The sequence below is a fragment of the Musa acuminata genome, chromosome BXJ3-2 (genome assembly GCF_036884655.1).
Source record: "Musa acuminata AAA Group cultivar baxijiao chromosome BXJ3-2, Cavendish_Baxijiao_AAA, whole genome shotgun sequence".
Lineage (NCBI taxonomy): Eukaryota > Viridiplantae > Streptophyta > Magnoliopsida > Zingiberales > Musaceae > Musa > Musa acuminata.
Window position 1 is genome coordinate 25,200,155 of NC_088350.1, and position 27,789 is coordinate 25,227,943.

At 36.4% G+C, this 27,789-nt stretch overlaps 1 protein-coding gene across 5 annotated transcripts; it reads right to left on the reverse strand.

Moving 5' to 3' along the window:
- Positions 1-27,705, reverse strand: LOC103976415 (rho GTPase-activating protein 6-like). 5 transcript variants are annotated; one of them, XM_065139019.1, is made up of 27 exons: positions 27,248-27,702; positions 23,805-23,889; positions 22,240-22,392; positions 21,399-21,435; positions 16,523-16,599; positions 15,434-15,504; positions 15,261-15,339; positions 15,036-15,180; positions 14,064-14,183; positions 13,566-13,643; positions 13,288-13,343; positions 13,140-13,209; positions 11,032-11,116; positions 8,490-8,733; positions 8,062-8,403; positions 7,514-7,640; positions 7,339-7,415; positions 7,216-7,262; positions 6,003-6,063; positions 5,833-5,916; positions 2,941-3,057; positions 2,698-2,864; positions 1,729-1,798; positions 1,143-1,382; positions 679-1,044; positions 450-558; positions 1-348 (listed from the first exon to the last, which is right to left on the reverse strand). In XM_065139019.1, the coding sequence occupies exons 3-27, from the start codon at positions 22,372-22,374 to the stop codon at positions 332-334; spliced, it is 3,021 nt and encodes a 1,006-aa protein (XP_064995091.1). In that variant the 5' UTR covers positions 22,375-22,392; positions 23,805-23,889; positions 27,248-27,702; the 3' UTR covers positions 1-331. The 5 variants fall into 5 exon arrangements, with proteins under 5 accessions (XP_064995091.1, XP_064995089.1, XP_064995092.1 ...); XM_065139017.1 differs by having other exon boundaries at positions 438-558; XM_065139020.1 differs by having other exon boundaries at positions 1-558; positions 2,698-2,780; positions 27,248-27,705.
- Between the last annotated feature and the right edge of the window lie 84 nt (positions 27,706-27,789).

Here is a 27,789-nt window from a genome sequence, read left to right on the forward strand (position 1 = left end):
AGGAAAGTGCAGACAGAGCATGAGATTTATTAAACAAAATTAATTAGAAAATTGTTTTTGAAGCATGTGGTCAGAAGACAATCATGAAAAGGTAGAGACAATAGGATTATGGAAGCGCCCCTCCCTATGGAACAGAGTGCTCGACTGTCTTCGGTCACTACCCAACACTGGAATTGTTTTCACACAGGTATTATCACAAACCTCGTATTCCCATTGGTAATTTCTTGGAAGCAGAGATGAAATATAAGCATCCAGCTTACACAAACGTCAGGACAACATGATCCTGAGCCTTCAAGGGAATTCACCAAGTTGAGAGGAGCAAGTATCATCATCACATGGAAGAAGCACCTGTACAGTCAGGAAGACAAAAATCCTTGAGATATCTTCAATTTAATTCAGTCATCAAGCATTGGTTCTCAAGGGAGGGACATCTGGACCTGAACCCTGACCATTATGCATAATTTGAAGCTCATTTGCTAGTTGGGCACGACGTTCCTTCAGTAAGTTTAGGCGGTTTGTCAACTTAGCAAGTGCAGATGCTGTTGAAGAGACAGTTTCCTGAGTAGAATCAGAATATTTTAATCAAACTCAATCTTTCCAAGCCAGTTAGCGAGTCCCTTGAAATCTACTGTGAAATAACTTGTTGCATAATATGATTATTACAAAAGTTTTTTTTACCTCAGGTCTGGAAGAGAGTCTCTTTGCAACTCCACTGGGCTCAGAAGATGAAACACTAGCAGAAGTCTGAGATCTCAAACTATCCAATGCTGTTTTAGTTGGCCACTGATTGAGCAAGGACTGTTTCCCAGGTAAAGAGGAATCTTGGGCTTGATTCACATCTTCACAGCCCAAAGTGAAGTTCTTCGAAGCAGTAATTTGGCCAACTCTCGCAGACTCTTCAGTAGATGGATCGTTACCAAGTCCCTTAGATAGTTTACGGCTTTGATTTGCTATGTCTATTCTTTGCTTCTCAGACGGCTGCCCATCTGATGGTGACACTGATTCTCGGGGTTGGGTTTCTACATTCTCACAGTCAGCATTACGCTGCATGGATAAATTGCATTGTCATCTGAATGAGTACCGGTGATACAACCATGTGCATAAGTAGATAAGCAAGAAATCCTCATAAGATACTAGCATACCTCACTGTATGAGATGCAGCTAACTGGAGTCTCTGAATTACTTTGCCTCGTTTGGAACTGCTGGGAGAACTTTGAAAGTGAGTCCTCAGTGGATGAAGAACTTCTAGTGCCCAAGCCAATAGCATTCTGGCAAATGGGATCACTTTTTTTATCGAGAGAAGGCTCTGTGACTTCTGAAAAAGGTAGCTCTTGCTCTTTTACTGGCTTGGCCTCATGGGCTACTCCAGACAAAGCGTCCTCCTTATATAGAAGTTATACCCTTTAATTAGGATATATTATCAAACAAGATTTGAAAGAATGGCAAGATATATCAAATCAATGAATTAAAGAAGATATATCATTCGAGGTGGAATGTAGTTACAGCTGACAATAACCAAACAAGATCTTCAAGTAGACATGTACAGGTAGTATGTCCTGTGCTTTATGAATAACAATTTGATCAGCTATAGGAAATTTTAATTTAGTACAATTACTAATCCACTAAAGAAACCAACTTGGATCATCAGCTCCATAAGGATTGTATGCCAGTTAATTAGAAAAGAATATGTAAAAATTGCAAGGAAGGCTATTGATATGATAAACTTACTGCTTGTTTCAAAAACTTGTTGTGTTGATCAACAAGATTGATACTCCTAACATCTTCCAACTGAGTTTTCCTGTATCAAACAAATACTCATCAAGGTATAATAAATAATTCCCCCGAAATAATATTCCAATATCCATTACTTGTGTAGTCGCGATCTATACATCTGATTAGGTGTAAAACTAGCAAACTAGTTACGTGTAGTATCATAGTCCTTGATATGCTTCAATTATTACCATGTTAAGTCGATCAACAGCAAATAACTTTCTAAGAGAAGAGGATCAGATCCTCCTTGCTTGTCATTATCAGACAAGCAAGAGAAGAGGAAGAAGAGAACTAGAAGAAGTGGAGGATAACAAGTATGACGGAAATGAGTCAGATACCAGACCTGGTCCAAATCTGACCATTGAGGAAAGAAAAGCACAGGAGGAAAGAAAAGAAAAGGGAGGAAGTAAGTCCAGCTGTAATGTTGCTAGATCTGTTTAGCCAGTCGATCAGTTCCTTTGCCAGAGACCAACAACCAAATTGGTTGGGATCCAATCAGATCCAATAAAGTGACAAGCAACGGCCACATCTGATGCCAAAGAAAATAAATTATATAAATATATTTTTCCTCTAGATTCCTAAATTTGTTTATATCTTATAATGTTTTCTTTTTTGAAATTATTATTTCAGCTGCTTCGACCATCTGGTGGTCAGAATAGGCCAATCTTTATCTTAAATTTTATGGCCAATGAAAAACTTTATCCTGATTCTAGAAACTTGATTTATTGTTATCATGTAGCTGTGTTTGATGTTATTTATGTAACAAATAAGTTTCAATAAAAAAGGTACTTCATTTTAAACCATAGTATACATATGCAGTCCATCTCACCAAAAAAAGCCATTAAAATAGGGAAATGATAATAATGCATTAAGAACTGACAAGGTAAATATATCATATCGAACTGCACAAAGAAAGAGTTATCTTACTCTCCAGAATGATCACTAATATGAAGTTGTCTGCTGCATGACTCACATAAGGAAACACAGCTTCGTTTTAGCTGATTGTTAAGCTGTCCATGAAGATCATCAACTTTCAGCTTCAAAATAACTATATCTGCTTCAGCAAGAGCAACTTCCTCTAGATCTGCCCTTGTCTTTTAACACAACTATCAAGTATAAATCTAGTGCAAAATCAGCTATCTACTTAAACACAATTCATTTTAAACTAACCTTGCTATCCATAGCAGAAACAAGAGATGCATTCCCAGGTTGCGTGTTCATTAGTCCATTCTCCAAAGATGCTCTAAAATCTTGCTCATTTTGTAATTGCTCAAGCAATCTTTCTACCTGTTTCAACAGAGATATATTTCAATTGTGACAAAATTTCCAAGCGTTCCTACTGGTGAAAACGATATAACATACAAAAATGATTGAACTCCACAGTGAGTGAACCAAAATAACATTTCTTACAAGCGATACAAAAACTTCATTTGAAAGAGGTATACACGAATACAGTTTGTAGGATGGTTGGAGGACCTAAAGTATTATAAGCTTTGTTATCTGCTTAGGTCCAAAATCTCCAGATACAATTACCATGTTAAATGAAACAACCATTCTTGTATTTATTTATGTAAAGTCATATTAAGTTGCTTGTCAATAAACTAACAAATGAAACTGGACCTTTGCAACTACTATATAACAAGATGTTCAAGGAAGAATCAAGATAATAAAGCTCAAGTTGAAGCTTGTCAAAATGTTTTCCAAATACAAGAAATGAATATTGGCAAGTACATGGAATTGGAAAATAAATTAAGTTGAGATAAAATTAAGCTAGATGGAACACAAAAAAAAGGACATTAACAATGAAGCTCAGTGCAAAAAACTATTCCAGCAGAATTTCAAAGTCATCCTAGTCAGAATCATAAGTATTCATGACCCGCATTGCTGCCAATTGTCCAAGGAATCCAATTTCGGGTACCGGACCCGTTTGGTCCATGGCCAGACCAATACAGGTTCAGTCCATGGCTGGACCGATATGGGTCCTGTTTATTCTGGAATGCACCATGGTACCGATACAATCTGCTGTGACAGGGAGAGGGGGGGAGGAAGAAGAAGAGGGAAGAAGAAAGAAAAAGGAAGAAAAGAAGGAAGAGGTGATGGACGAAGAGGTGGAGGAAAAGGAGGAGAAGATATACCAGAGATGAGGGCGGTAGGCGGCGAGTGGCAAGCGGCAGCCACATGAGCAGTGATGAGCAGCAGAGAGGAGACACTCAGAAAGAGTTGTGACTCATGAGCTCCTCACAAGCCCTAGCACATTGGGCGACACAACATCTAAAAGAAAAGAGTCAACAGTTGACAAACCGGACCAGACTACCCAGTTTGAGTTGTCCACATCACGGTTGGCGGTCGGACTGGTCAATACCGGTCGAATCATACTGAACTGGGCAAAATTAAAAACTTGTTGTAATCTCAACCAAATAACAGGATAACAGGAGATACAAACTGGAAAAATTAAGAAGAAAAAAAGATAGGTTCAAAGTTTTACCTAAACCATGTAAAAGGACTGGTTTGGCATTAGAACATGTCCAAACACAGCCTTAATCATTTCATAGCATGTCAGAACAGGAAATGCATGTCAAGATAAAGCTGGCAACAACTTTAGAGTTGAATGTAACACTCAGGTAATACAAATGAAAAACTAATAAAGTCACTAAGAGATCATCTGATAGCCAGTTAATCCAGCAGCATCTTTATTTATAGATGCATAGACAGCAATCTGCGCACTTATATATGTAAAAGGAACCACAATGGATATGAGTCACAGAAAAATTCGAAAAAAATCATAGACCCTTTAGAGAAGTTTTAGAACAAAATTTGCAATTACATGACTTCTTGAGGAAATAGTCTGATAATACTTGAGCAGACAGACAGCTTAATGATCTAAAGGGGGATCCAACACCAGTTCACTCGAAAGTTATAGGAACAGGTTTCTACTATTCATTTTGGCTTGAAACAGATATTTGACAGGGAACCAAACAGGTACAGTGATCAGGTAATGTACAGAAATTAGACACATTGGAAATCTGCGCCTGCATCTCATGCCACCATGGCAAGGCCAGAGAAAATGAGGGTGGCAGCGGGAATTGAGTCTTTGAGTCTTATACTTTTTTTTGTAGGCTTTTTGTTATCGCTTAGTTCTTTTTTCCAATCTCAGTGAATCAGTGGCACCAACTTGTTGGCATGGTGGATTGTCATGTACTGCTGATGGCATGACCATGCTAACTATTAACTAAACAGGCAATGCCGTTGAAATTTTAAACTTAGATTCATGTTACTCTATTCATTCCTAATATTCTCAGTATGACCACCAATCAACCTAAAATTTATTTTGTATATTCCATAATTCTCATGAAATTCTATCTGCTGAAAATGTAACTTTTTAACCATGATTTACAAGTTAATTAATTGAAATCTAAAATTCCTAACTCTAACAAAGGACCAACTGGACTAGGCGAACATCAGTTAGGATCAACATTATAGGTGTGTCTTATTATCACTCATTGGGCCTACTTCTGATGTAGGAGTACAATCCACTATTTACTAACTTCTAAATATAGCAGCTGCCTAATGTTGTTTTGGAGTTTGAAAGGTTTCTGATCGTTATAGAAATCATTTCTATGACAAATGAGGATTTGGGTTCACACAGTACCCATGTTTTGATTCACCGTTCATTTGTTTGGGCAAGCAATTCAGATGACAAAATTAAACTGGTACAAGACTATTAATCAAGTGCATAGAAATTGTATTATAGCATAAGAAGAAAACAAGAAAGTAACTTTCTTTTAAGTCTTCTTATTGATGAACAGTTAACAACGACCTAGTGCAGAACATGAACACTCAAATCAAAGACATGATAGACACAAACAACCTTCTACTGAGATCAAATATATATAATTAACTCCCCATCATCGATCCAGGCAAAAGAGTTAGCTGTTGTAGCAAGAAAGTGAAGGCCAAATGACTTTTTGCTTTACAAGAAAAAAGAATCATGGTTTAACTGAAACAAAATAAGAGCTAAACGGCACTCATGCAAGAGCTAAATGGTGCTCGTGCAGTACTTACATCTTGTTCAAGAGCTAAACGGCGCTCATGCAAAACTTCCTTTCGTCTTTGCAAACTCTCTTGCAAAACTGCATTCCCTTTTACCTTAAAACAAAAGAATTGCTTGATTTACACATGAATAACAATATATACGTATACCAAATTCTCAATTGTCATAGTAAAGAAGGTACCTCCTTGGCAATTTTATTTTGTAAGTCATTCTTAGTGTTCTCAAGCCTTTGAATAGCATTCCTGTCAAGAGGATGTTACCAATATTTATGTATAAAAGTGTGACTAACTCAATACAAGAATATAGCACAAACATTTTGATATCGGTAGCCATAGAGGTTTCTAAACCATGACAAAACAAGACTCATTTCCCGACTAAAAAAGGCAAAACTTTATTCCAGGAATAGTTGATACGATTCTTTGGCAACGACTTCCAAGCTAGTGATCAATCAGGCAAGGATCATATTCCGATCCAACTCATTCATAATATGACCAAAAGATGATCAAACACATGTAGTAGGTCATTTCCACCTTAGGTGAAAATCAAATTAGTCAGACAATAGCTCCTAAGATACAAAGTGTAAAACCACGAGCAAGTAATATGGAATTTATAAATTTATATACAACAATTCTTATGTCATAGAAGCAAACAGAGTACAAGATGCATGTCGCAATATAACTAACCATAACATTTATGATATCTAAAATCAACAACAATTAGTGCAAACTGCGAACATAAGTCAAAACACAGCATGTTGACCAAAAAAGGTCTAAGCAGTAATAAACAAACCCAAAGTCATGCATAACATTGTTTAGGGCCTGCGAGAGTTTCTAGCTAAAACAAGTCCTGCATAATTGATATCCTGATCAAGTACTTATAGAACAAAATTTAGCTACACACTTGGATTACATAAGAAAATGATACACCTCAAACACAAAAAAGTGTCGGTAGAAGAAGAAAAAGAAAACTTAGGTTTTGTTTGGATTGTAGATTTAGTGGGGGTTTTCTCTGAAACCTCAGGATTTCACCCAAACACCATCTTTTCTCCACTTGAAATTGAGCAGGTTAGAAATTCCTGTCAGCAGACTATAAAAATGAGGATTTGGGTTCACACAGTACCCTTAGAACTTGGAAATTAAGGACCATGGAAATACCAGGGTATACATGAAAGATGCATGAAATTTCGCCTCCATCAAACACAAATATGGTTAGAATTTCGAAATCCTAGGTTAATATTTCAAAAATGTTGCAAAACAAAAATGGGAATTTTTGTTGGAATTTGAGTCCCACTTTGAATTTGGGGGAAATACCAGAATTTCAAAAACGCATACCAAATAGGACCTTAAAGATCACATCAATCAAGAAAAGTTACATTAAGTAAATAGATGACATACTCATCTTCGCTTAAGTCAATTGACTCCATGGAAAGGTTCTTTCTTGCCTGGATATTGCAGATATATAAGAAAAAAATTTTGATTTATTATAGGGAAGCAATAATGAAATACAAATATACTCACAGGAGTGCGCCCCCAAATAGCAGGTCGTTTTATGGAGACGACTAGTTTGTTTGGCTTATCTGCACCTTCTCCATCATCTGAAGGCAAAATATGACTTATAAACCTCAGCATGGGACTTGTGGCGAATCACTAAGACACTCATGGGAAAGACCACCATGCAAAGCTATGGCTTTACCACTATCGTGCAGCAAGGTTTCATGTTTCTGTATGCTAGAATCACCAGGAATTTGAATATCAGATTTTTGTGACGACTTTTGATGTTCTTGAAGAGATGCACCACCTCTTTTCTGATTGTCTATGAGCTGAAAATACAAGCAGTATCAGAAAAGACCAAGAAACCAAAGAGATAAAAACTATTTAAAACAATTTGATCAGACCATTTCAACTAACAAGGTATTTATAAGCATTAAAAAAAGGACTTTTCATGTCTTACAAGACCGTAACTGTAGTAATAGTTGTACAACCAAGGAATGCAATTTCATTGTATACCACCCAAGAATTGCTGTACTGATCAGTCGAGACCAACCAACCAGGTGCATATATGTAACATACTACTTTTTCTCCTTTTTACCATAACAATTGGGTACGAAAGCATATACGTATACTGGCCCATACATGTCTTTTAATTTACTCCTTCCATTCAAACATTACATAACCCAGATAAATGTAAAATGAAGTAAATTCTTCAAGAGAATAACTAAGTGAAAACATAGGAACTATAACCTCATTATCATACGGATCATTTCCAATGTTGCTGTGGCTTTCACTATTTGTTTCACTGCATGAATTTTCAGAATCATCATCTATATCAGCTTCAAGGCCATTATGCTCATCACCATATCCATCATCTTCTGGAATGTCATTATCCGAATAATCATCGTTGCTGTTATGCTCATCATGATATCCATCATCTTCAGTAATGTCATTATCAGTCAAGTCATCATTGCTGTCATGCTCATCATGATCTTCTGGAATGTCATTATCAGTTGAAACATCATCTTCAAGATCACCTTCAGAATCAGAATAAGGATCTGATGATGCTGAGCCCTCATGCAAGAGATCCTCCTAACAAATATTTATTAGTTCAGCAAGATCGGATAAACTAACAAATAAATTCAATCAATTTTCATTAGAATGAAAAGAAACATTACATCAAACATTTTGTCAAACTCCTCTAACAGAATTATGACTATAGCTTGAGCATGATTGGCAGCTGCAGCAGCTTTTAGAAGTTGAATAGAACCATCTCCACCCATATTAAAGTCATCTTCAAATTCACAATCTCCAGCAAGAAGAGGACGGAGAAGTAATGGGGCCATGCAAGCTGCTAAAGCCGATAGTGACATCCGGTTCTGGGACTTGTGGGAAGCCACTGTTTGCATCATCTTGAGAATCCTGGAAAAAGAAATCAGGGTGAAAAATCTTATTAATAAATAATATATCCCAAAACATACATCCAAATATGATGATCAATCTCAAACTTGCTAAATATCACATATTGAAAAGTTACTACTATAGGTAAACAAGAAAAGGAAAGCAAGTCCCATGACAAAGAGGCCAACAGAATATTACATAATAAGTATTCTAGTATGTAAAACCATAAGATAGGGATTCTATATCTTGGTTCAACAACTATATTATTATTATGAACTGCAGCAACTCCACAAATTTAAGGATTAAAAGTTGCATGTACAAAAATTCACGAGTCTTGTTTACATGATACTTGAAAGTTGAAATTTGGAACACTTAATAGGAAAGGTATAAATTCTGGTAAAAGAGATCCCAAGAGTAGAGTTAAGCTGTGTTTTGAAAACTGCAGCACAAGGTTTATTTCAGATAAAATTTGCAATCATTGACATCACCTACTTGCAGAAAAATGTCTTGATAATATTGAATTACTTTGGCATAGATTTCTTGAACTTGAACCTTTTTATCTAACACGAGTTTGTCTAATACTTCACTTAACCCTAGTATGTCCATCTTTGGCAAATTAAAGGCAGATCTGGGACCCTAAACAAAATGACTATATTTTTCTGCACTCTAGACTTGTGGGAAAGATATAAAGATATCTCTGGGAAAAAAAAAAACCAGAGTGCATTAGACTATAGTTTCTAAAATATCAAGCTTAAATTCAATCTTGATATGCAAAATGTTTTTTTTTTGTTGGACTCCTTTCTAATGATTTGGTTCATAAAGATGATACTGGTCCTTACCGTTAACCAGAAAGGAGGAGCAGAAGGTAGTAGTGGAGGCAAAGGAGGAGGATGCAGCAAAAATGCTAAGAGGAGCAACGTGAGGAGGTGACAACGGTGATACGGGAAGATGAAGAGGTCGTAGTGATGCGAGGAGGAGGTGGGGGCAAAGATAGAGAGGTGGCAATGGTGAAAGTGGAAACAGAGGAGAGAGACGAGGAAGAAGCTTCAAAGAGAGAAAGGAGGAGAAGCTGAGACAGAGAGAGGGAGAAGGAGAAGCTCCAAGAGAGAGAGAGGATGGCAAGCTACCTCTCAACTGCAGTTGATAGTTGACGATAAAAGAAGAGGGGAGAGGGTCAAATTATTTTAGAAAAGTTACAAATAAAAAGGAAACTGGATTGCTGCCCAGTACACCTGTGTGTACGGGTCATATTTTAGCTGGACCACCAGGCGTGGTAAGTGTACTGGGCTGTAAGCACTATTCTAAGCTGGACCAGGCATCATGGTAAAGCTTTCCAAGTTGGACTGAACAAAATTGCCGGGTTTGCTAACCTGTCATGGCTCAGATCATTAAAACCAACCCATACCAACTAGTATTTTTGCTCAAGCTACACGCCATTTCTAACATTTTTTGGTACATATTAAATATCCAGAAGTTGGCATTAGATGTTGACAAATAATCAGGATTAGGAAAAGTGGAAGACTAAGTGATGAAACATCCATAAAAAATGATTTAAGCTTAAGTATATAACAAGTTGGAAACTAATAATCACGAATCAATCAGTGATCAGCCAAAAGCAATAATATGAGGCAAGAAGAATATACTGACATTATAAAGATCACCAATCGGCCTGAGAATCTATGGACAGAGCAAGCACATTACATGAACAGAAAAGACAAAACATGGAGAGCAACTCATTAAAAGAATGTGGAAGATGTAAAAGATAGTGAATGAAAGTCACAGAAAAAAAAGAACAATCCAAATACACATCTGAGGAGGCTTTTAAGATTTGTCACTAAATTTTTATCAATAAACTCACAAAACTTTCGAAACTAGAAATAGCATCGATAGGGCACGGTTACACCAGAGTGGAAACATTTGGAAAGATCATCTATCGTAGACTAATAATATGTTAAACCTTTTTCTGGCATAGAAGGAACTTCACCTAAATTCATAGCGAAGGTTATTAACCTTGAATCCCCTGATAGACAACTTAACATCCAGGCAATTATTACCCAATACCTACCATCAACTTTATTACCCAAGACTTACCATCAATATTCAGATTTCAGAAGATCCAGAACATGCAAAAGGTAACAAGTTGTACGGGCAGAAATATGTTGTGGGGGAAGCAAAGAGAATGAGAAAAGGTATGGTTATGACAATTATTTTTTTCAAAAAGGAAGCTGTTGGTTCAAGAAAGTAATGATATCACCTAGAACAAAGCAATTATTGGCACATAGAAACAAAACCATAAACACCTAGGTGTAACTAATATACCTCTGCATCAAACGAAGACTAGGCTCCGGGAAAGTTTTATATATGGCAGAGCGGATAGCATTAACTCTTCTTCCACGATCAGTTCCTTGAAAATATCAAATTCAAAGTTAATGTTACATGATTTTGCATTATAACAAAAAGAATTTTGATAATTAATCTGAATATTAAATATAATTATCTGGGTCTTTTAGATCTTATATTTGGTGAAAGAAGTTAGGTAATTCATGTGCCATAGCATTCGTTTAAGTACAAGAAGAAAATTGTCAAAACCATGGAAGTTCAAAGTTCAAACCAAGTACAAACAACTACAATGTCATCCTTTCAACTTACATTTAACAGGCATTTTCCCACATGTTTTAAACATGACCATGGACTGGAAGAACACTATGTCAACTAGTAAAGGACAACATGTCCGGTGCAATTTGTATTCCATATATCTTGGTTCTTATACTTTAGGAATGTTGAACAAGCCAACAAGGTACCACATGCACTTAGCCAAGGATCAAAAATCAACCACCCCAACTTTTATAGTGTAGTTTTTACCAGTCCAACCATCGATTGGTATGCAGATGGACAATTTTATCAAGTCTGGTCAAGAACTGAGCTTAATACCTGGTACGCTTCCTGCGCCAGGATTATTGGGCACCGAGCTGACCCATCCAGCCACATAGAATGGTGATCAAACATTGGGTATCAATACACTTTGGTTGGGCTTAGCTCATTAAAATAAATGAATCTTGCTTATGGGTGATTTAGTGCTGTGTCAAACCAGCCGAAGCCAAGTCAAATACTTACACAAATTCAGTAAAATAGATGTAGTACACATTAGATGAAGGTATGCTACGTGCAAGGATTAAAATCTTGGTTTGGTACCAATACTGCTTAACGACTACATTAGCATAGCACCAATATCATTATAACATAGTAGTGTTTGTATTCACTGGTACTGATAGGACCAGTACAAGCAAAGAGAGAGAGAGAGAGGGAGAGATAGATATATATGAATTTGCTGTGGTTTCTAACTTTCTATAGTTAGAAGTTAAAAACCCTGAGGTTCCGTTCACTAATGCCAATATATTCCCTCTCCTATTCTCTGAAAATATTGCCCCTCTTTTGCCTTTTTTTGTCAATTAAACCCTTGTCACCACTCACCATTACCTCTAATCATCTCCTTTTAGGCCCTCTTTTCATCCCACCCTCTCTGCTCTAGATAGGGCTTCCAAGATAGTTAGTTCTTGTAAATAGATCGAAGTTGAACCTTTTTATGTATAGGCTTGTTTTATTTGAGATACCACAGTTTTTATCAAGCTAAAGCCAATCACAAGGAACCGCATGTTAATTTGTATCAAACAAAAACAAGGGCTCATTCATTTGTAATTGGGTCATTTACACACCAAGAAGCATGGTACAATGGTGGCTCCATGCAATACATGCCACTTGGACAATTTATGTGGTATTTTGCTACTTTGAATTGGGCTCACTCTTCTGCACATTAGTGATGATAGAATCACAATAGCAGCAAAAATCAATTCTCATAGACAGCTCAATGTGCCCATTGGCCAGTTAGGTATAATGGGTATTTGAACCTGTGGCTCAAAAAAGCTAGCCCAAGTGGCTAGTAGTAAGTCCAACAAGCTCTGTTTACTATCATCACCCAACATTAACTTCTAGTGGAATTCATTGGGACGACAAGTTTGTCTAGTATTCCTATATTTCATTCTTCTTCTATACATACATTTGACAATTGTAAATCAAACCCAAAATAAGACACAACAAAGCAACACAAAAAAGTAACAAGTTACACAACCGATTTTTTTGGGGTTGGTTACTCATCACTAATCAAACTAAGGGATCTATCAAATTCTTATTATTGGTTCTAATAAAAATATGTCATGTCTTCAAGTAACTCTTCTCATGCCAATAATTGAAATTGGCTCAACTCATCTACCCATAAATGCATAATGCATTAAAAAGACTCTATTCCAGTTTCCAAACATGCATATCTGGAATGCATTTTAATACAAAAAAAAGTTGTAAGCTTTAGATAAAGGAACATCTAAAATAAGATGTCTATGACAATATGAAATAAGAGTTCTGCCCAAACATACTGTATGCTTCAACCAGTGCAGTACAACAAGAAGCAGGAACTGGAGAAGCTGACATCTCTCGCAGCACATACTGCAAGTAAAAAGAAATTAATTGCACTAGCATAATTCACAGAAAAATGTCAGGTTGATAGTTCTAGTGGCATTGTACCTTGATACAGTCACCAACAACGTGTGCATCCTCATCTGGTGAAAATTCAACTTTTCCTGAAAAAGAGGTGTGTATAAAGTCCTTAAATAAAGGTATTAACCATAACTAAAACCAAAAGTTATTTGCTTGGAACATTATTCATACTCACATGTCATACTGCTTGCGAATATCAAAAGCAATGAAGCAGATAAAGAGGATAAATTTTGAATAGGTTCCAAATAAATGTTACTAGTGTATTCAGAACAAGTAAAAGATATACCCTACAAAGGCAAACTTACCCTGTTCATATTCTCGAACTCTGCGTTTTACCTCTTCAACATCGGCAGACTGCCGCAATATTCCTTCCACCTTGATACCTTTTGAAGAGACACAGACAAACACATAAATAAAGACATTTAAGCCAAAGATTAACAGTTGGATTTCGAGCAGTTCAATTATACTAGAAAAAGTATACAGAACATAATTTCTTTTGACTTTTATATATTTTAGCACACTAAAAAGTGGAACTAAAAATGTAGCCATACATTTGCCTTAAGAGAGAGAGAGAGAGAGAGAGAGAGAGAGAGAGAGATTTGCTGTATAATAACATCAGCAATATGTTTGGACAAGCCTTACACATGCAATTAAGCAACTTTCTAAAGATACAACTATATAAAGCAAAATAAAACTGATCTGAACATGACAATAAAACACTTCATTAAAACATGAAGTGCACATTTTTTTAACAAAAAAGATCAGAATGTTTTGTCAAAGATAGCATGCGAAACAGAAATTACCATGTTGTTCGATAAACCTTAGGGCCTTCTCCAAAAAAGATGGGCTTCCATCAATATCTTCAAGCGCAAGCAGGATAGGCATGCCAACTATGGTAGATTTCTCAGGTTCCCTATCCCCACCTTCAAAAAAAGTAGAAAAAAAGAAAAGCAGAAACCGCTCAGTCATAGGATTAAAATAACAGAGGACCAGGAAGTTGTACATATCTTCAAGAATAGCCAAACAGAAAATTTGTATGAAAGTTATTGAATATTTCTGCAATATATGAGAGAGATAGAGATCATGGAAAGAGCAGTTTGTTTTAGCATATTTCTGCAATTAATTAAAGTGAATTAGAGATAATTTGGAGGTTGGAGTAGAGAGATATCAGATACAAGAGATATTTCAGAGAGGGAGTAGATAGAGATCTTGGATGAATGAGAAATAAAAGAAAGACTTTGGGTCTGTGGAGAGATGAGAAAAAATGTCAAACCTCTCTAAGGACCATTTCAGGAAAAATAATATTGTAAAAGATCTGACGAAGAGAGAGATAGAATAAAAAAGATTTAAGTGAAATACTTAAAATCAAAATAAGATCATATTAGATCGATAATACTAAATTCTGTGAAATCAGAGAAGAAACTAGCCCCAGTTTGATCATGATATGGATCAACAGTGCAAATATTTCCTATAACTTTTAGAAGCATTTCCATCAATTTTAAAACAGTGAAAAAGCATCTAGAAATTTATGTTTATAAACAAACATATATCAAGACACTACTCTGAATGAACTGACTTATATGTCGCACAACTTGAGTCAGATACTGCTCAGCTTGATGGCTCAGAGACAAACAGAACTCCAGAACAATTAGAAAACAATAAGATACCATGAGTTACCAAGTAATGTGATGCATCTTTAATAGTTAAATACAAAAAATTGCAGAAAAGTTAATGACAATAATGTTCCCGAAGCAAATATATTTAAAATGGCATACATTTATCATTTGAAGTTTCAACTGAATCAGTTACATCATTGTTGAATATTCCATTCTGTCCCATTGCAAGAACTGCACTAGGTGCTTGAGCTAAAGCATTCTCTAATGCAGCTTTCCATTCATACAGATCCTCGGAAGTTTCTGCCTGTAATACCAAAGAAAGTTGAAGGGGAAGAAAAGAACTGAACAAAGCTAACAAAGTACAGGAGCAACATATTTGCATGCCTTTAAGGTAAAAGTTCGTCCATCACGGCCATCAGGAAAGAGCACTGTCAGAAGCTTTTTGTCTGCTTTCACCACAACACTGTATTTTATGATGGATCAAAGTCATAATCAAGTTATAATACAATCAACATTTAGCTAGATTAGGACTTCAATAATACATCAAATATTCCCACCTTCCTGAGCTATTCAAGTCAATACCACCAAGGGTAGGATTTGCTTCACTTCCTTTTTCAGGGAGGGTAGCCTGAAAAGTAAAAGTGATACGTGCCACAATTTACCACAATCTTCATATAGAGGAATCAACTATATTTTTGATTCTTATAAGATGGAATAACTGTTGAAATTCTCAATATAATTTACCACAATTTTTAATGATAGATTTAATGAAGAAAGGATAATTACATATGTGTTTCTTGAGATCTTCATGCTGGATTAGTGGAATGTAAGAGTTTAACATCTTAGAGTAATTTCACGAAAAGAAAATTTGCATACACTTCTAACCTGTTTGGCAACAAAGAATGAAAAACTAGTTCTTTTAAGAGGGATAAATCATATATGCCATTTAAGCTTTTTTTTAAACCAATTAGTTCAGTTTCACTTACAGAAAATACCATACAATTTTTCATCTTATGTTAGATCGACTATTAGTATATAGTAGGATCAAAAGTTCCAATTCTGGTGATATGCCAATTGAGCAAAAAAATGTTGGTCGAGAATCATATAAACCAGATGCAAAGTCAACTCTTTTGTACTGTTATAACTTTGGTGGACCCCACCATTAAATATAGTATAAATCTGTAATAACATTACATACTAATAACTAAAATAACTTATTGTTATTAGCAAACTCTCATTTCAGGGGAATGTTTATCCTAGGTTAATAAAAGAGCAACTGCACGTTTAGAGTAACTTATAATGATAGTTGCAGCAACTAGTAAGCTTTTTTTAATAGGAATATTTGTCCTATTTTAAGTTAATATGAGAAGCAAGTGCTGAGGTTTAGAGTAGGTAATCGAATATAAACTAATGAATATCAGGCAGTACAGCTATTTAGAATTTGTTGAAGTGGTTATCATCTAAATAAGTCAACGTAGAAAATAAACTATTCATACACGTAAAACAACCCAGATACGTGGACAGGCAAATAGATACTAAAGGTAGGCAATAGGTACTAAAAGAATCATAACAAAAAAGAATCATAAAAGTAGGCAATAGAAACTAAAGGTCAGACAAATATGAGATATCATATATAATATACTTACAGGGTCAGTTCTATAAAAGACCAATGATGTACGTGTAAGGACAAACCAACGTTTCTTCCATGATGTCCAACCTATTCCTGTGATTTTTGATGATTTGAAAAGATGAATCATACTAAAAATTGAAAACATTTTTAAATTAACAAAAAGTATCAACGGCGACCAGTTATATTTAGAATATCCTAAAACCATGACACATGAGGATTGTAATTAATGATAACAGGGAAATAGAAATGAGCATAGAAAATGAAAACTTAGATTTTAATAAAGAGCATAACTAAACAATTAAAATAAGAAATTTAATTGCACATGGTAGGACTCCTATGAATGCACATGGTCATGTTTAGAAACTGAACTTCTCTGTAGAAGAATCTCCCAGCAGGATACATTTCATAGTTCATATATCAAAAAATTATGTTAAAAACAAATGAAAGAGATTGCATGTCATTCTTGTAAATAGTTGCCTGCTTATTCTTTCATTTTTAGAGTTGAAACTTACAAATTCCATATATTGGCAACTTCTTTAACAAACAAATAACCAATCACCTGCTATCCAACATAACTTTTAATCCAATGTCTAATTAAAGCATAAAAAAGGAGTGTCCATACCGGTGCAAGTTTAGTGCCCAGATGAAGCATAGAAAGGAGTGCCCATGCATGGCAGTGTCTCCTTGTGCTTTGCTTATGAAACAAGCACTAGCATAGACCAACAAATAGCAGACCAAACAGTCCTCCCAAGATAACCTAGATCCTTCCAAGCTAGAAAGTAGTGGACCACTGCATCAAGCAACTGTATCTTGACCAAATTGACTAATGACCATATAATGTGTTCCAACAGAACCATACTACCTCTTCCAGTCCATTAATGGTCAAGTTCCTGATATTGAAGCTAGAGTTGGAACCATATTACACTTGAACTGTTAACACCAATCTGGTGAAGGAGCTGCTAAAATGCAACAAATTATAAAGACCTTATTTTCAGAAAAGAAAATATATATGGAGACATTTTATAGGACTTGAGCAAGAGAGGCACCAAGAATTAAAACATCGATTAGATCAGGCTGTACCAACCAGTATTTACCGGTTCGGACAGATTCCAGGCATGTTAATTGAACAATGTCACACAATCCAATTTGAAACCCGGCAAGCTAACTGAAACACCAATCTGGTGAAGGAGCTGATAAAATGCAACAAATTTTAAATACCTTATTTTCAGAATATATATATATATATATATATATATATATATATATATATATATATATATATATATCGAGACAGTTTATAGGACTTGAGAAATAGAGGCACCAAGAATTAAAATGTCAGTTAGATCAGGCTGTACCAACCTGTATTTACTAGTTCGGCCAGATTCTGGGCATGTTAATTGAACAATGTCACACAATCCAGTTTGAAACCGGGCTTACTGCCCATTATGATTACTGTCTTTGGTGTACTGCCACTTCTTAATGGTTAAACACGAAGGTACCAGCAGCAAGCGCTTTTTTTCTTCTTTTCTTTCTTTCCTCTCATGCTCCCTCTCCCTCCCCCTTCCTCCTAGCCGCCTCACTCCCCGCTGTGTTGTTACCACCATCACTGCTTCCTCGTCCCCTCTAGTACTCCACCATCTACTCAGCTTCCTCTTCCTCTTCCTCCTTCCTTATCCTCCTCTTTCTCCACCTCCTTTTCCTCCCCTCCTCTCCACTTTCTCTTGGTTTGAACCAAGGATTATAATTTCATATAACAGTAGTATCCCAGTCAGGGATCGGATCAGTACTATATGGGTCCATACCAGCAAGGTCTGCCATACCGAAGCGTACTGCCCGTATCGAACGGTACGTACCGGTCCGACGGGTTACCAGTACGTGGACCGCCCGGTACCGCTACAGTGCTACAGTACTATACTGTAGCACTACTACAGTATGAAAAAAATATAAAATTGTTCGGTATAATAGGGTGTACCACTCGGTACGCCCTAATGTATTGCCCGGTACACCGGTACCGTATCGTACCGAGCCCGGGTCGAAACGCCGGTACGGTACGATACAGCGAACCTTGCATACCAGTGTACTGAGTGCTCAAAATACCTGTGTCTACCAATTTCAAAAAAATAAAAATTTAGAAATTTAGAAAAAAAAAATGCCTAGCACTGGGTGGTACCAAACACTATCAACCTTGTACCACAGTGTATTGGGCGGTACCACCTGGTATAGGTCTAGTTCGAGTGTACTGAACCAGTAACCTGTCAGACCGATAAATACCACTCATATCAAACCATACCAAGTGGTGTTGTGGACACTTGTCTGAACCAAGGTATACAGTTTCAAATGATACCGTCTGGTACAGGCGGTACATACCGGTCGAACAATAAACTGGTATGTAAACCGCTCGCTACCGAGCAGTATTTTTTATTTATAAATTATATATATATATATATATATAAAGGTGACGTTGCCTCGTTTTTCTATGACGTCTCCCCGCCCGGGGAGAAGGCGACGTCGCACATTTTTTTCAAAATTTTTATATATAATATATATAAATATATAAATAAAATATTATATATATATATATAGTTTTTCTGCAACGTCACCTCGACGATGTGACACATTGTTTTTTAAATTTATATATATATATATATATAAGATTATATATAGAGAGAGAGAGAGAGAGAGAAAGAGGCGACGTCGCCAAATTTTTTTTTTACTTATATATATATATATATTAATTTATATATTTATATATATATATATATACCGAACGGTATACCACTCGATATACAGTACCATACCGTACCGAGAGAAGGTCGAAACTTCGGTACGGTACGATATTTCAATCCTTGGTCTGAACAATACAAACTCATACCGGCTATCAGTACATTGGTCCATACAGGAACATCCCTGGTGTCTGGTGCAACTACCATCCAATATTCACACCATGGTTTGCCGTACCGAACAGTACCGCCCGGTACGGGCGGTACGTACCGGTCCGACAGACTTTCGGTACGCGGACCGCCTCTTACCGTTCCGGTACTGTAGCAGTACTGTAGCACTGTAGCACTGCTACAGTGCTCGGCACACCCGGGTGTACCGCTCGGTACACCTCGGTATACCGGTCGGTACACCTGTACCGTACCGTACCGAGCGCGGGTCGAAACGCCGGTACGGTACGGTACGGCGAACCTTGATTCACACCATACCAAAATGTTAAATCTTAAGTGGTACAATTACTATTTGGTCTTCAACAGCATAATCAAAGGGCTAGGAAGATACGATGTTTGAAACATGACCAGCTTATCAATGAACTTGTGATAACAGAAAGCAAAGTCAACAAGATATCCAATCTGCACTTGAGTTCTTCCAAAAGCCTTTATCAGATTTGCTCTGGAACTAAAGGGCAGCTGCTATTCTTTAACTGTGTCTCTTATATGTTTAGAGGTAGTAACTAATAATAATGGATAACTTTAAACTTTGGTTTCTTCAACCAAAAGGATGAAAAGAGGAAGCATTCATGAAAATCAAAGAGGATATTATTATTATATTAAAACAAGAAGTTACCAGGGATTGAATCAAATGGAATATATAATACAAGCTATTTTTGTCCCTTCTTTCCTCTTTTGTCTCCTCTCCAATAAATCATCACATGAGTTTCTTCAGCTTTCTCTTTGACCAGCTACATTCTTTCCCTTTTTTTCACATTCTGAAATTTGTCTTCACAATTAACATAGAAAAGTCTTTTGTTAACCACAAAAATATACATCTGTAAGGACAATGAGCTGTACCAGCACATGCATATTCCAGGTAGAGATGGTATATGCATTGATGTATCAAAAATTTTTGTCATTGTCCAAACACACTCGTTGATTTACATGTGTTATAGATTAACGATATGGATGTACCCCATGTAACATGCTGACACGGTACATCTATCCAGCAGCTAGAACATGAGTTGTCTGGGGAATCCTAGCATCTTAAATTCAGTCTAGATCTGACACGCACTTTGTGTTCATTATGAAAGTCATTGCAGAGAAAGAGAAACCTTCTGTTTTACCATGAGCTTTGGCTAAATTCAACTACGGCATTCATTATTTCATATATCTATTAAATCCTACTAACTGGTCCCTATGCATATTTAAATGCAACAAATTATTACAGTAGTTTTACAAATTATTTAAATCATTCAGTCACATTCAATTGCTTATGTTTCAAAATATTGGTTTGCAAGTCCTGAATTGAGCTTAACCCATGGATTATGGGCCAAACTCCAGTTGGTGATTCATCAATCTTCATTACTCTATATGCAAATCATGAGTTCTCCATCTAAGAGGGCTCTATGTTACGACTTCATGTGGCAGTCACAAGACTCACAAGTCACAACTATCATACTTGATGGGTTCCGATGACAGATTCTCTACCCTCAATATCAACACCAATTATGGAACAAAATATAGATGTAAAGCATTCAATTTCGATGACAGTTCAAGGCTTTAAGCCACTGGAAGGCGGGTTTCGGCAAACAAGTAATGCCTAGACTTGCGATTATGCTATTTTCTAGAAGGAAGTAATAGCAAGTTCAAGTAAGATCATTACTTCTATTCCATAAAGGGTTAAAAGAATCGAAAAAACAAGGAAAAAAAATCAGTCTTACTGGTTCATTAGTAAGCTAAAAAAGACAAAAAGGCAAGACATAACTTGGACACAGGCATAAGTCGGTAAGTAAATGATATAAGAATTTTGTAAGGATAATGTCTGGCTTTCTTTCCAAACAAGCATATAATAGATCACCAGAACAATATATAGGAACAAAAGAAATAAAAATCTTAGTATGTCAATAATCCCATTATTGAAAATGCCTTGATTGCCCAGCAACTTTAGTGAAAAGTTACCTTTAGATGAAACGAGAAGTGACCCGCTCTTGAAAACCTGCAGTCATTTCAAACTAGTGATCAGCACATTCTTATCTTCTGCCTAATAAAAAAGAATGCACATGTGACATACAATATTAGCAATTGCAAACAAAAGTGCCTTAATAAAACATGGATCTTATAATATAATCATGAAATGATTTCATGCTTACAATACCAAATATGAAATGTAAGTTACTATAAGGTGGGTCCGAGGCACACAATAGAAAGTTACAGTTAGAACATCCAAAAGTCAATCTAGACTCCAAATCAGGGCTTGTGAAAGATTCATACTCATCAAAAGGGTGAAAGCCAGTTAAAAGAGTATCAGGATAAGTATAGCAGGTTAGTGATGGAAGCTGGAAGGTGTCCCAACAAGACTGGTTCTTATAATGGGTGTAAGAATTTGAACTCATGCTTTCATATCATATCCAATATAATCAGTAAGATACTATGAGGAGGGTTTAAGGCACAACAAAGAAGGTTATAAAGGTATCAGGAAGAAAATCTAAACTCCAGAGTGGACTCTAACAAATATTTTTATGCTCCATATGAGTGAAAGGCCATTTAAAAAACAATCAGAATCAGTAAAACAGTTAAATCGAGGATGAACCTAGTGTTGGACTTTGTTTCAGATTCTGTAACTAAATCAAGGATGCTTTAAAAATGCTTTAACCCATTACAAACCAAGCTACATAGAATGAAATTAGATTCAACCTTTGAAAATTTTAAATCCAACATGAACCATGACATATTTTTGCAAGTGAAATAAAATGTGCCAGCAGAAAGAATTCATTCTTAAACTAAACAAAATCTTACTAACATCGCAATTAGGACATTTATATGTCTGTTTGTCAGGATTGTCAGAGGCCCTCGTGGTCAAGAGATTGGTATCCCCCTCTCCGCAGCGACATGTTTTACATTGTGTCACATTCTCACTGCTGGGAGGAGAGGCCATCTGCTACTTGTGGTTCAACTGGATCAGGGAATAAAACAAAACCAACTGCATTATCTTCCTTTATTCCTAATAACAGAAGTCTTCAGAACAAAACAATTTAAGAACATTGTTAGGTCTGTCTACAGTATATAAATTAAGTCATACAATTATATATAAAGGAGTAAATGAAATACATATTTACATATAAGAGCCATGTAGATTATTAGAATAATGAGATCCATTTAGTATGTCAAATACCTATAAACAGGAGAGTTACAATATGAAATGATAGGAAAGCAGTAGGCCATGTGATGTTAAAGAATATAGCCAGTTAATAGCAACTAAGCAGCACTGCCACAACAAGTGGTAACTACAAACAAGGATAAAGTGCATCCAACAAATCCATGTACAGTAGCAATGACGATGAGTATACAAATGGTAAAGAAAACATCTATAACATCTCTTCCTAACGCAAAATGCATGCTGAATGAACCACGCCAGTTGATCTAGATTATGCAAATGATCCAGTCATAAAATAAGAGATGAGTTTTATGCACAAGAGTTCTCTTGATAAGAAGTTCAGATCAAAATAGCATTTTAAGACAAGAAGACAACATTGACTAAAAATTCAGTTGGCATGGACTCCCATGTACCTAACACAGCAAGCAGAAGTTATAAATTAAGGAGAAGAGCTGAAGAGATGCAAAATCCTCTATTAGAAATATCAGGAAATTTCTAATGTTCCACAGATGTTTGTGAGCAATCTATCAGAGAATGCATGTAAAGTTTATTGTGCTCAGATATATCTGGAAGGAATACATAAGTGTCGGATTGATTAGAATACATCTAAATGCTTGACGAGGTAAACAATATGAGTTGCACAAGACTTGCTGAAGTAGAACAAAGTAGGGAAGTAGAGAGAAAGAAAGAGAAGTGTGAGATAAGAGAAGAGAGTACGAGACCAGGGAAGATGCAATTCTTTTCATTCAAATCTGAAGTAATTCATCCATTGACAAACTCCACTATTTATAGGGGTTTAGGAGTCTTAGTATAATCAATGAAGGCAATGATTCCCAAGAGTAATCTCCTAAGGAATTAGTATGCCTTTTCAAAATGTGACTTCTAGAACATCTAAATAATAAATGAGTGCACTTGATACAAAAAGAGTCTCTAAAAAGATCAAAAGATTTTTCAATTTTTAACACAACTCTGAGAATTTCTGGACCAATTAGTTGATGACTTTTTTTATTGATTTCTTTGCCTAGAATAAACTTTTCTGAAATCCTTTACAAAGCTAGATGATTCTCATCACTCGCCCTTTGTCTGAGACACATGACATTACAAAAGAATTAACACAGAAACATGGAAAATAAAAGGAAAAATCAAAAAGTTATGCCTTCAACCAGCACTTCCCAAAAGCAATGAACATCATAACTGATAACACAACTTACAGATAATCAATTTGTCAACCAGTCTAACAGGTACAAGTTAAGCTTCCTTATTTTGTCGTTGAGCAGTTAGATGGGCGAGGGTTGCCTGTTAGGCATTTGGCTGAATTAGTGTTTGCTGGTATGTAGTCAAAACATGACATTAGTTATTGCAAGAAAGTAGGCACTTGTGCGACAGAAACAGTAAGAAATATGTTATTCTCCAAAAATACAATAGAAGATTCATCCGAGAGGACAATATTTTTTTTCATAATGAACAGAAGTAACAAATATTAAGTCAGTTTCCTGTGATATAGTGCTAGATGCTATAAATTATATAAAATAAATATGGAATTGGGAAAGACAGCAGAATAACAAACAAAGACCACAGAGTTGTTGTAAACCATGATACGTAAGATAAATGCTCAAATAATTTATGAAAGAAATAATACCAATGTTAAGTGGATTTATTCACAATTTCTTGCATTTCTGCAAAGGAAATGCTGTAGTAACTTATTTTAGAATTCCAGAGTCAAAGCCATGGTCTTTTAATCTTCAGCAAAAAGAAGGAAGAACTCTGTTGTTCAAAGTATGCAATTGTATTTCTCTTAATAATTAGAGTAATTAGCATGATGAACAAAATTCATGATTCAGCCAAGATAGATAAAGTATGATTGACTGTTGACTATTCAAAAGTAGACACTGAAGGATTCTTGATTCATAAATCTCATTGATTATAATTCTCACAAAAATAATTTGTGATATATTTCAAGGTTCGTAATTTCATACTGTACCGGAGTTTCGAGCTTTGCTCGATACAGTACAGTACGGGCACACGAACAGAATTATAAACCGAGTGTTTGATGTAATACTCATGCATGTCTGTATCTTTCGGTTTTGTTTATGCTTTGCACAGCATGTAAAGGGCTGGCAGTAGGCTTAGTAACCGCATTTTCTTTGGTTTTGGTAGTCGTCCTAGGCTTGCAAAAAAAGGTTGTGTCATGTGGACACTTGTCGGGATTTTGGTCTGTAGTGGACCATTTTGGACCCTTTGTTGTGCAACCATTCAGAGCTTGTGAAGTCTATTTGTAATTTCCATTGACTATGAAATGTTTGCTGAAATGACTACTTGTGGATCCTAAGTGAGACGCTTTCTCTAACTCGTTTTCTCTTTTGTAGGTCCTAAGGGATCATAGGAGGTTTCGGGGAGACTGAACTTTGCAGACGAACACACAAGGGTGTCGTACGACTTAGACAAAACCAGCTAAGTGCATGATAGAGCGGTACACCAAGGTGTACCGCTCAATATATATATATAATATTAAAATATAAAAAATATAAAAAATAAAAAATAGAAAAACGGAGGCGTACGTTGCCTCGACGACATCACCTCCTTTTCTTCTCCTCGTCGCATCAAACGAGGAGAGGACGCGCGGTCTTCTCCGCATCTACAACGTTTGATGAAGACGTCGAAGGCCCCAGACGTCTCCGGCCTTCGGCGAAGAAGAAGTCGAGCTGCCGCCTCTCCGTTACCTCCTGGATCGGGATCGTCAAGGGAGGGCAACGCCGGATCGGGAAGCGTCAAGGTTCTCTCGATTCTTCCTCTTCTTTGAACGCCTTCTCTCTCTTCTCCCTCGATGCTTCTTCTTCCCTCGCCGCAGCCAAGTTGATACTGCCCGGTAGCAAGCGGTCCGCGTACCGATCTGTTGACGGACCGGTACATACCGCCCAGTACGGGTAGTATCATTCGAAATTAAAATCCTTGATATATTTATAGATCTACTATTGAAATACAATTCTAAGAGTAATTTTTGTTAACTCTATTCAGAGGCATCCTTTATTTATTTATTAAACCATGAGGCACATTTGGCGGGATTGTATCCAAGGCAACAGTTCCTATCTATTAGAAATAGTTAAAACCAGCATCTCTGGACTTATGGTGATAAGCATGGAAGTTGGATAGATATTTTCTTGTAACTTTACATCTTTATACAGTATGATATTTGCCAAGATATGATACCACAAAAAGAAATAATATCTTATTCTCTTATTTTGTAACAAGCTAGTGTGGGTGTACACAAGTTTTGCTTTTACATGGTGCTTGTTTCTTATATGTTTGTCAGGAACATTCTTCATTGATTTAATTTATAGCTGACTCACATTTTAATTTTATTTTTTCCATCAATCTTTCTGAAAGAAGAAAAAAAAATCAAAAAGAAAAAACTCAGTTACAAATTCATCCATGATCTGAACCAACTTAATGGCCTCTACAGTCTGTCATAAGGTCATGATCCAATGATCAACATCATCACTATCTTCATTTCTAATACAAGGTTGATTCAAAGTATAACTCAAAATCACGAAGACCCAGTTTTATAAAGTTTTACATCCCATTGTCAACATCAAATCAACTTTTAAATGATGATATTGATTTCCTACCTAAAAAAAATATTGGAAGAAGTGGAATATTCATAAAGCTTACGATTTGCAAGTGGTATTTATAATTTGAAGGCAAAAAAAACAAAGAAAAATATTTCAAGGTTCCCCTGACTTGTATGTTAATTGCTAACTTTTTCCTTTATTCATGAAGAATCCTAGTCTCAATTAATCCATGCATTCCGAGTTGTCAGACTGAAAGCTCCATTTTCTTAGCCAAAGAACACAGTATATGAGAAGAACTAGAAAGTTCCCAATGTAGGGCAAGTTCTAAGACATGACCAGATGAGAGCTTCGATTAGAAACCGATAATTCAACAAATCACAATAACAGAAATTTCAGATGGTGGAAACCTTGGTGAATTGATGTTTGTTAGGTTGAACCATAGAATAACAAATGAAAAATATGACGCTAGTGCACCCTCAGACAAATATGGAGAAAGCATAGTGCAGTACAGGTATCAAAGATCAGAACATTAAAGTATCTTCATTCCATACATCTGCCTCAACACCTATGCTTCATCGTACAAAGGCATATAGGCCATTTTCTTAGTGTGTCTACTCATGTCAGAAAGATGGGATATAAGCGATCGGTAGGCAAAATTTCTACCAGCATGACATGCCTTCTCAAATTCTATATCCACTATTTACACTACTTCTTTTCCATTAGCCTTCATGTTTTTGTTGCAAGAGTAAATGAAGCAAAATTTGGTAAAATATGAGTATCAAAATGCTTTAATATGATTAATTATTATTGATACCAACTGCATCATTCCTGTCCTTCATCCTTAGGTGGCAGTCTAGGCCATCACCAAGAATTGAGCCAATGACCTATCGTGGCTGTGCAACATAGTCTGTTTGAATTTTTGGTTGTTCATGTAGACCATCAAGATTTCCGAATATAGTAACAAGAAAACAATAATTAACGAACAGTCCAATGAAATGCGATTGCAGACTCAGAAAAGAATATTATAAAGGCAATATATTCAGAAGTTTAGGCATCGAAGAGCAACGAAGAAGAAGGAGGGGCACCTTCCCAGCCTCGATCAAGCGCGGCGACGCGAAACCCGTCACAATGTGCGGATTCTCGCCATTGGAGCCGCGGTGTGGAGATCGAGGGGAGGGCTTACGCGTCACGAGGATCCAATTCTCCCACGGCGAGCAAACGCGAACCCTCGTTCCGAAGTCTTTTTTCTCCGAACCCCCTCTTTCTTTCTCTCCATCTTCCGCATTCATCGCCGCGCGCGAGTCTTCCTCGCTCCGCCATCCTCTCTCGCCCGCTTCTTGTCTCTCGCACGGGGTCGTCGTCTGCGGAACGCCCATGTGGGATCGGAAGACTTGGCGGACAGTGGGAAGCAAATGGGAGCTGGTCTGCCTCTGCAACGGCCAGCCTTTTCGTGGAGCCCTCGCGGCACATATACTTCGTTAAACAAACAATTTGGGATCCTTCGAGGTTTATGTCGTTCGGGGACCGATATGTAATTTAAGCATAATTTTCATACGGATATTTGTAATCCTATTTTAAACTTTTTTAATGTTTCTTGTAAATATCCTCCTCTTCTTCTTCTTTTTTC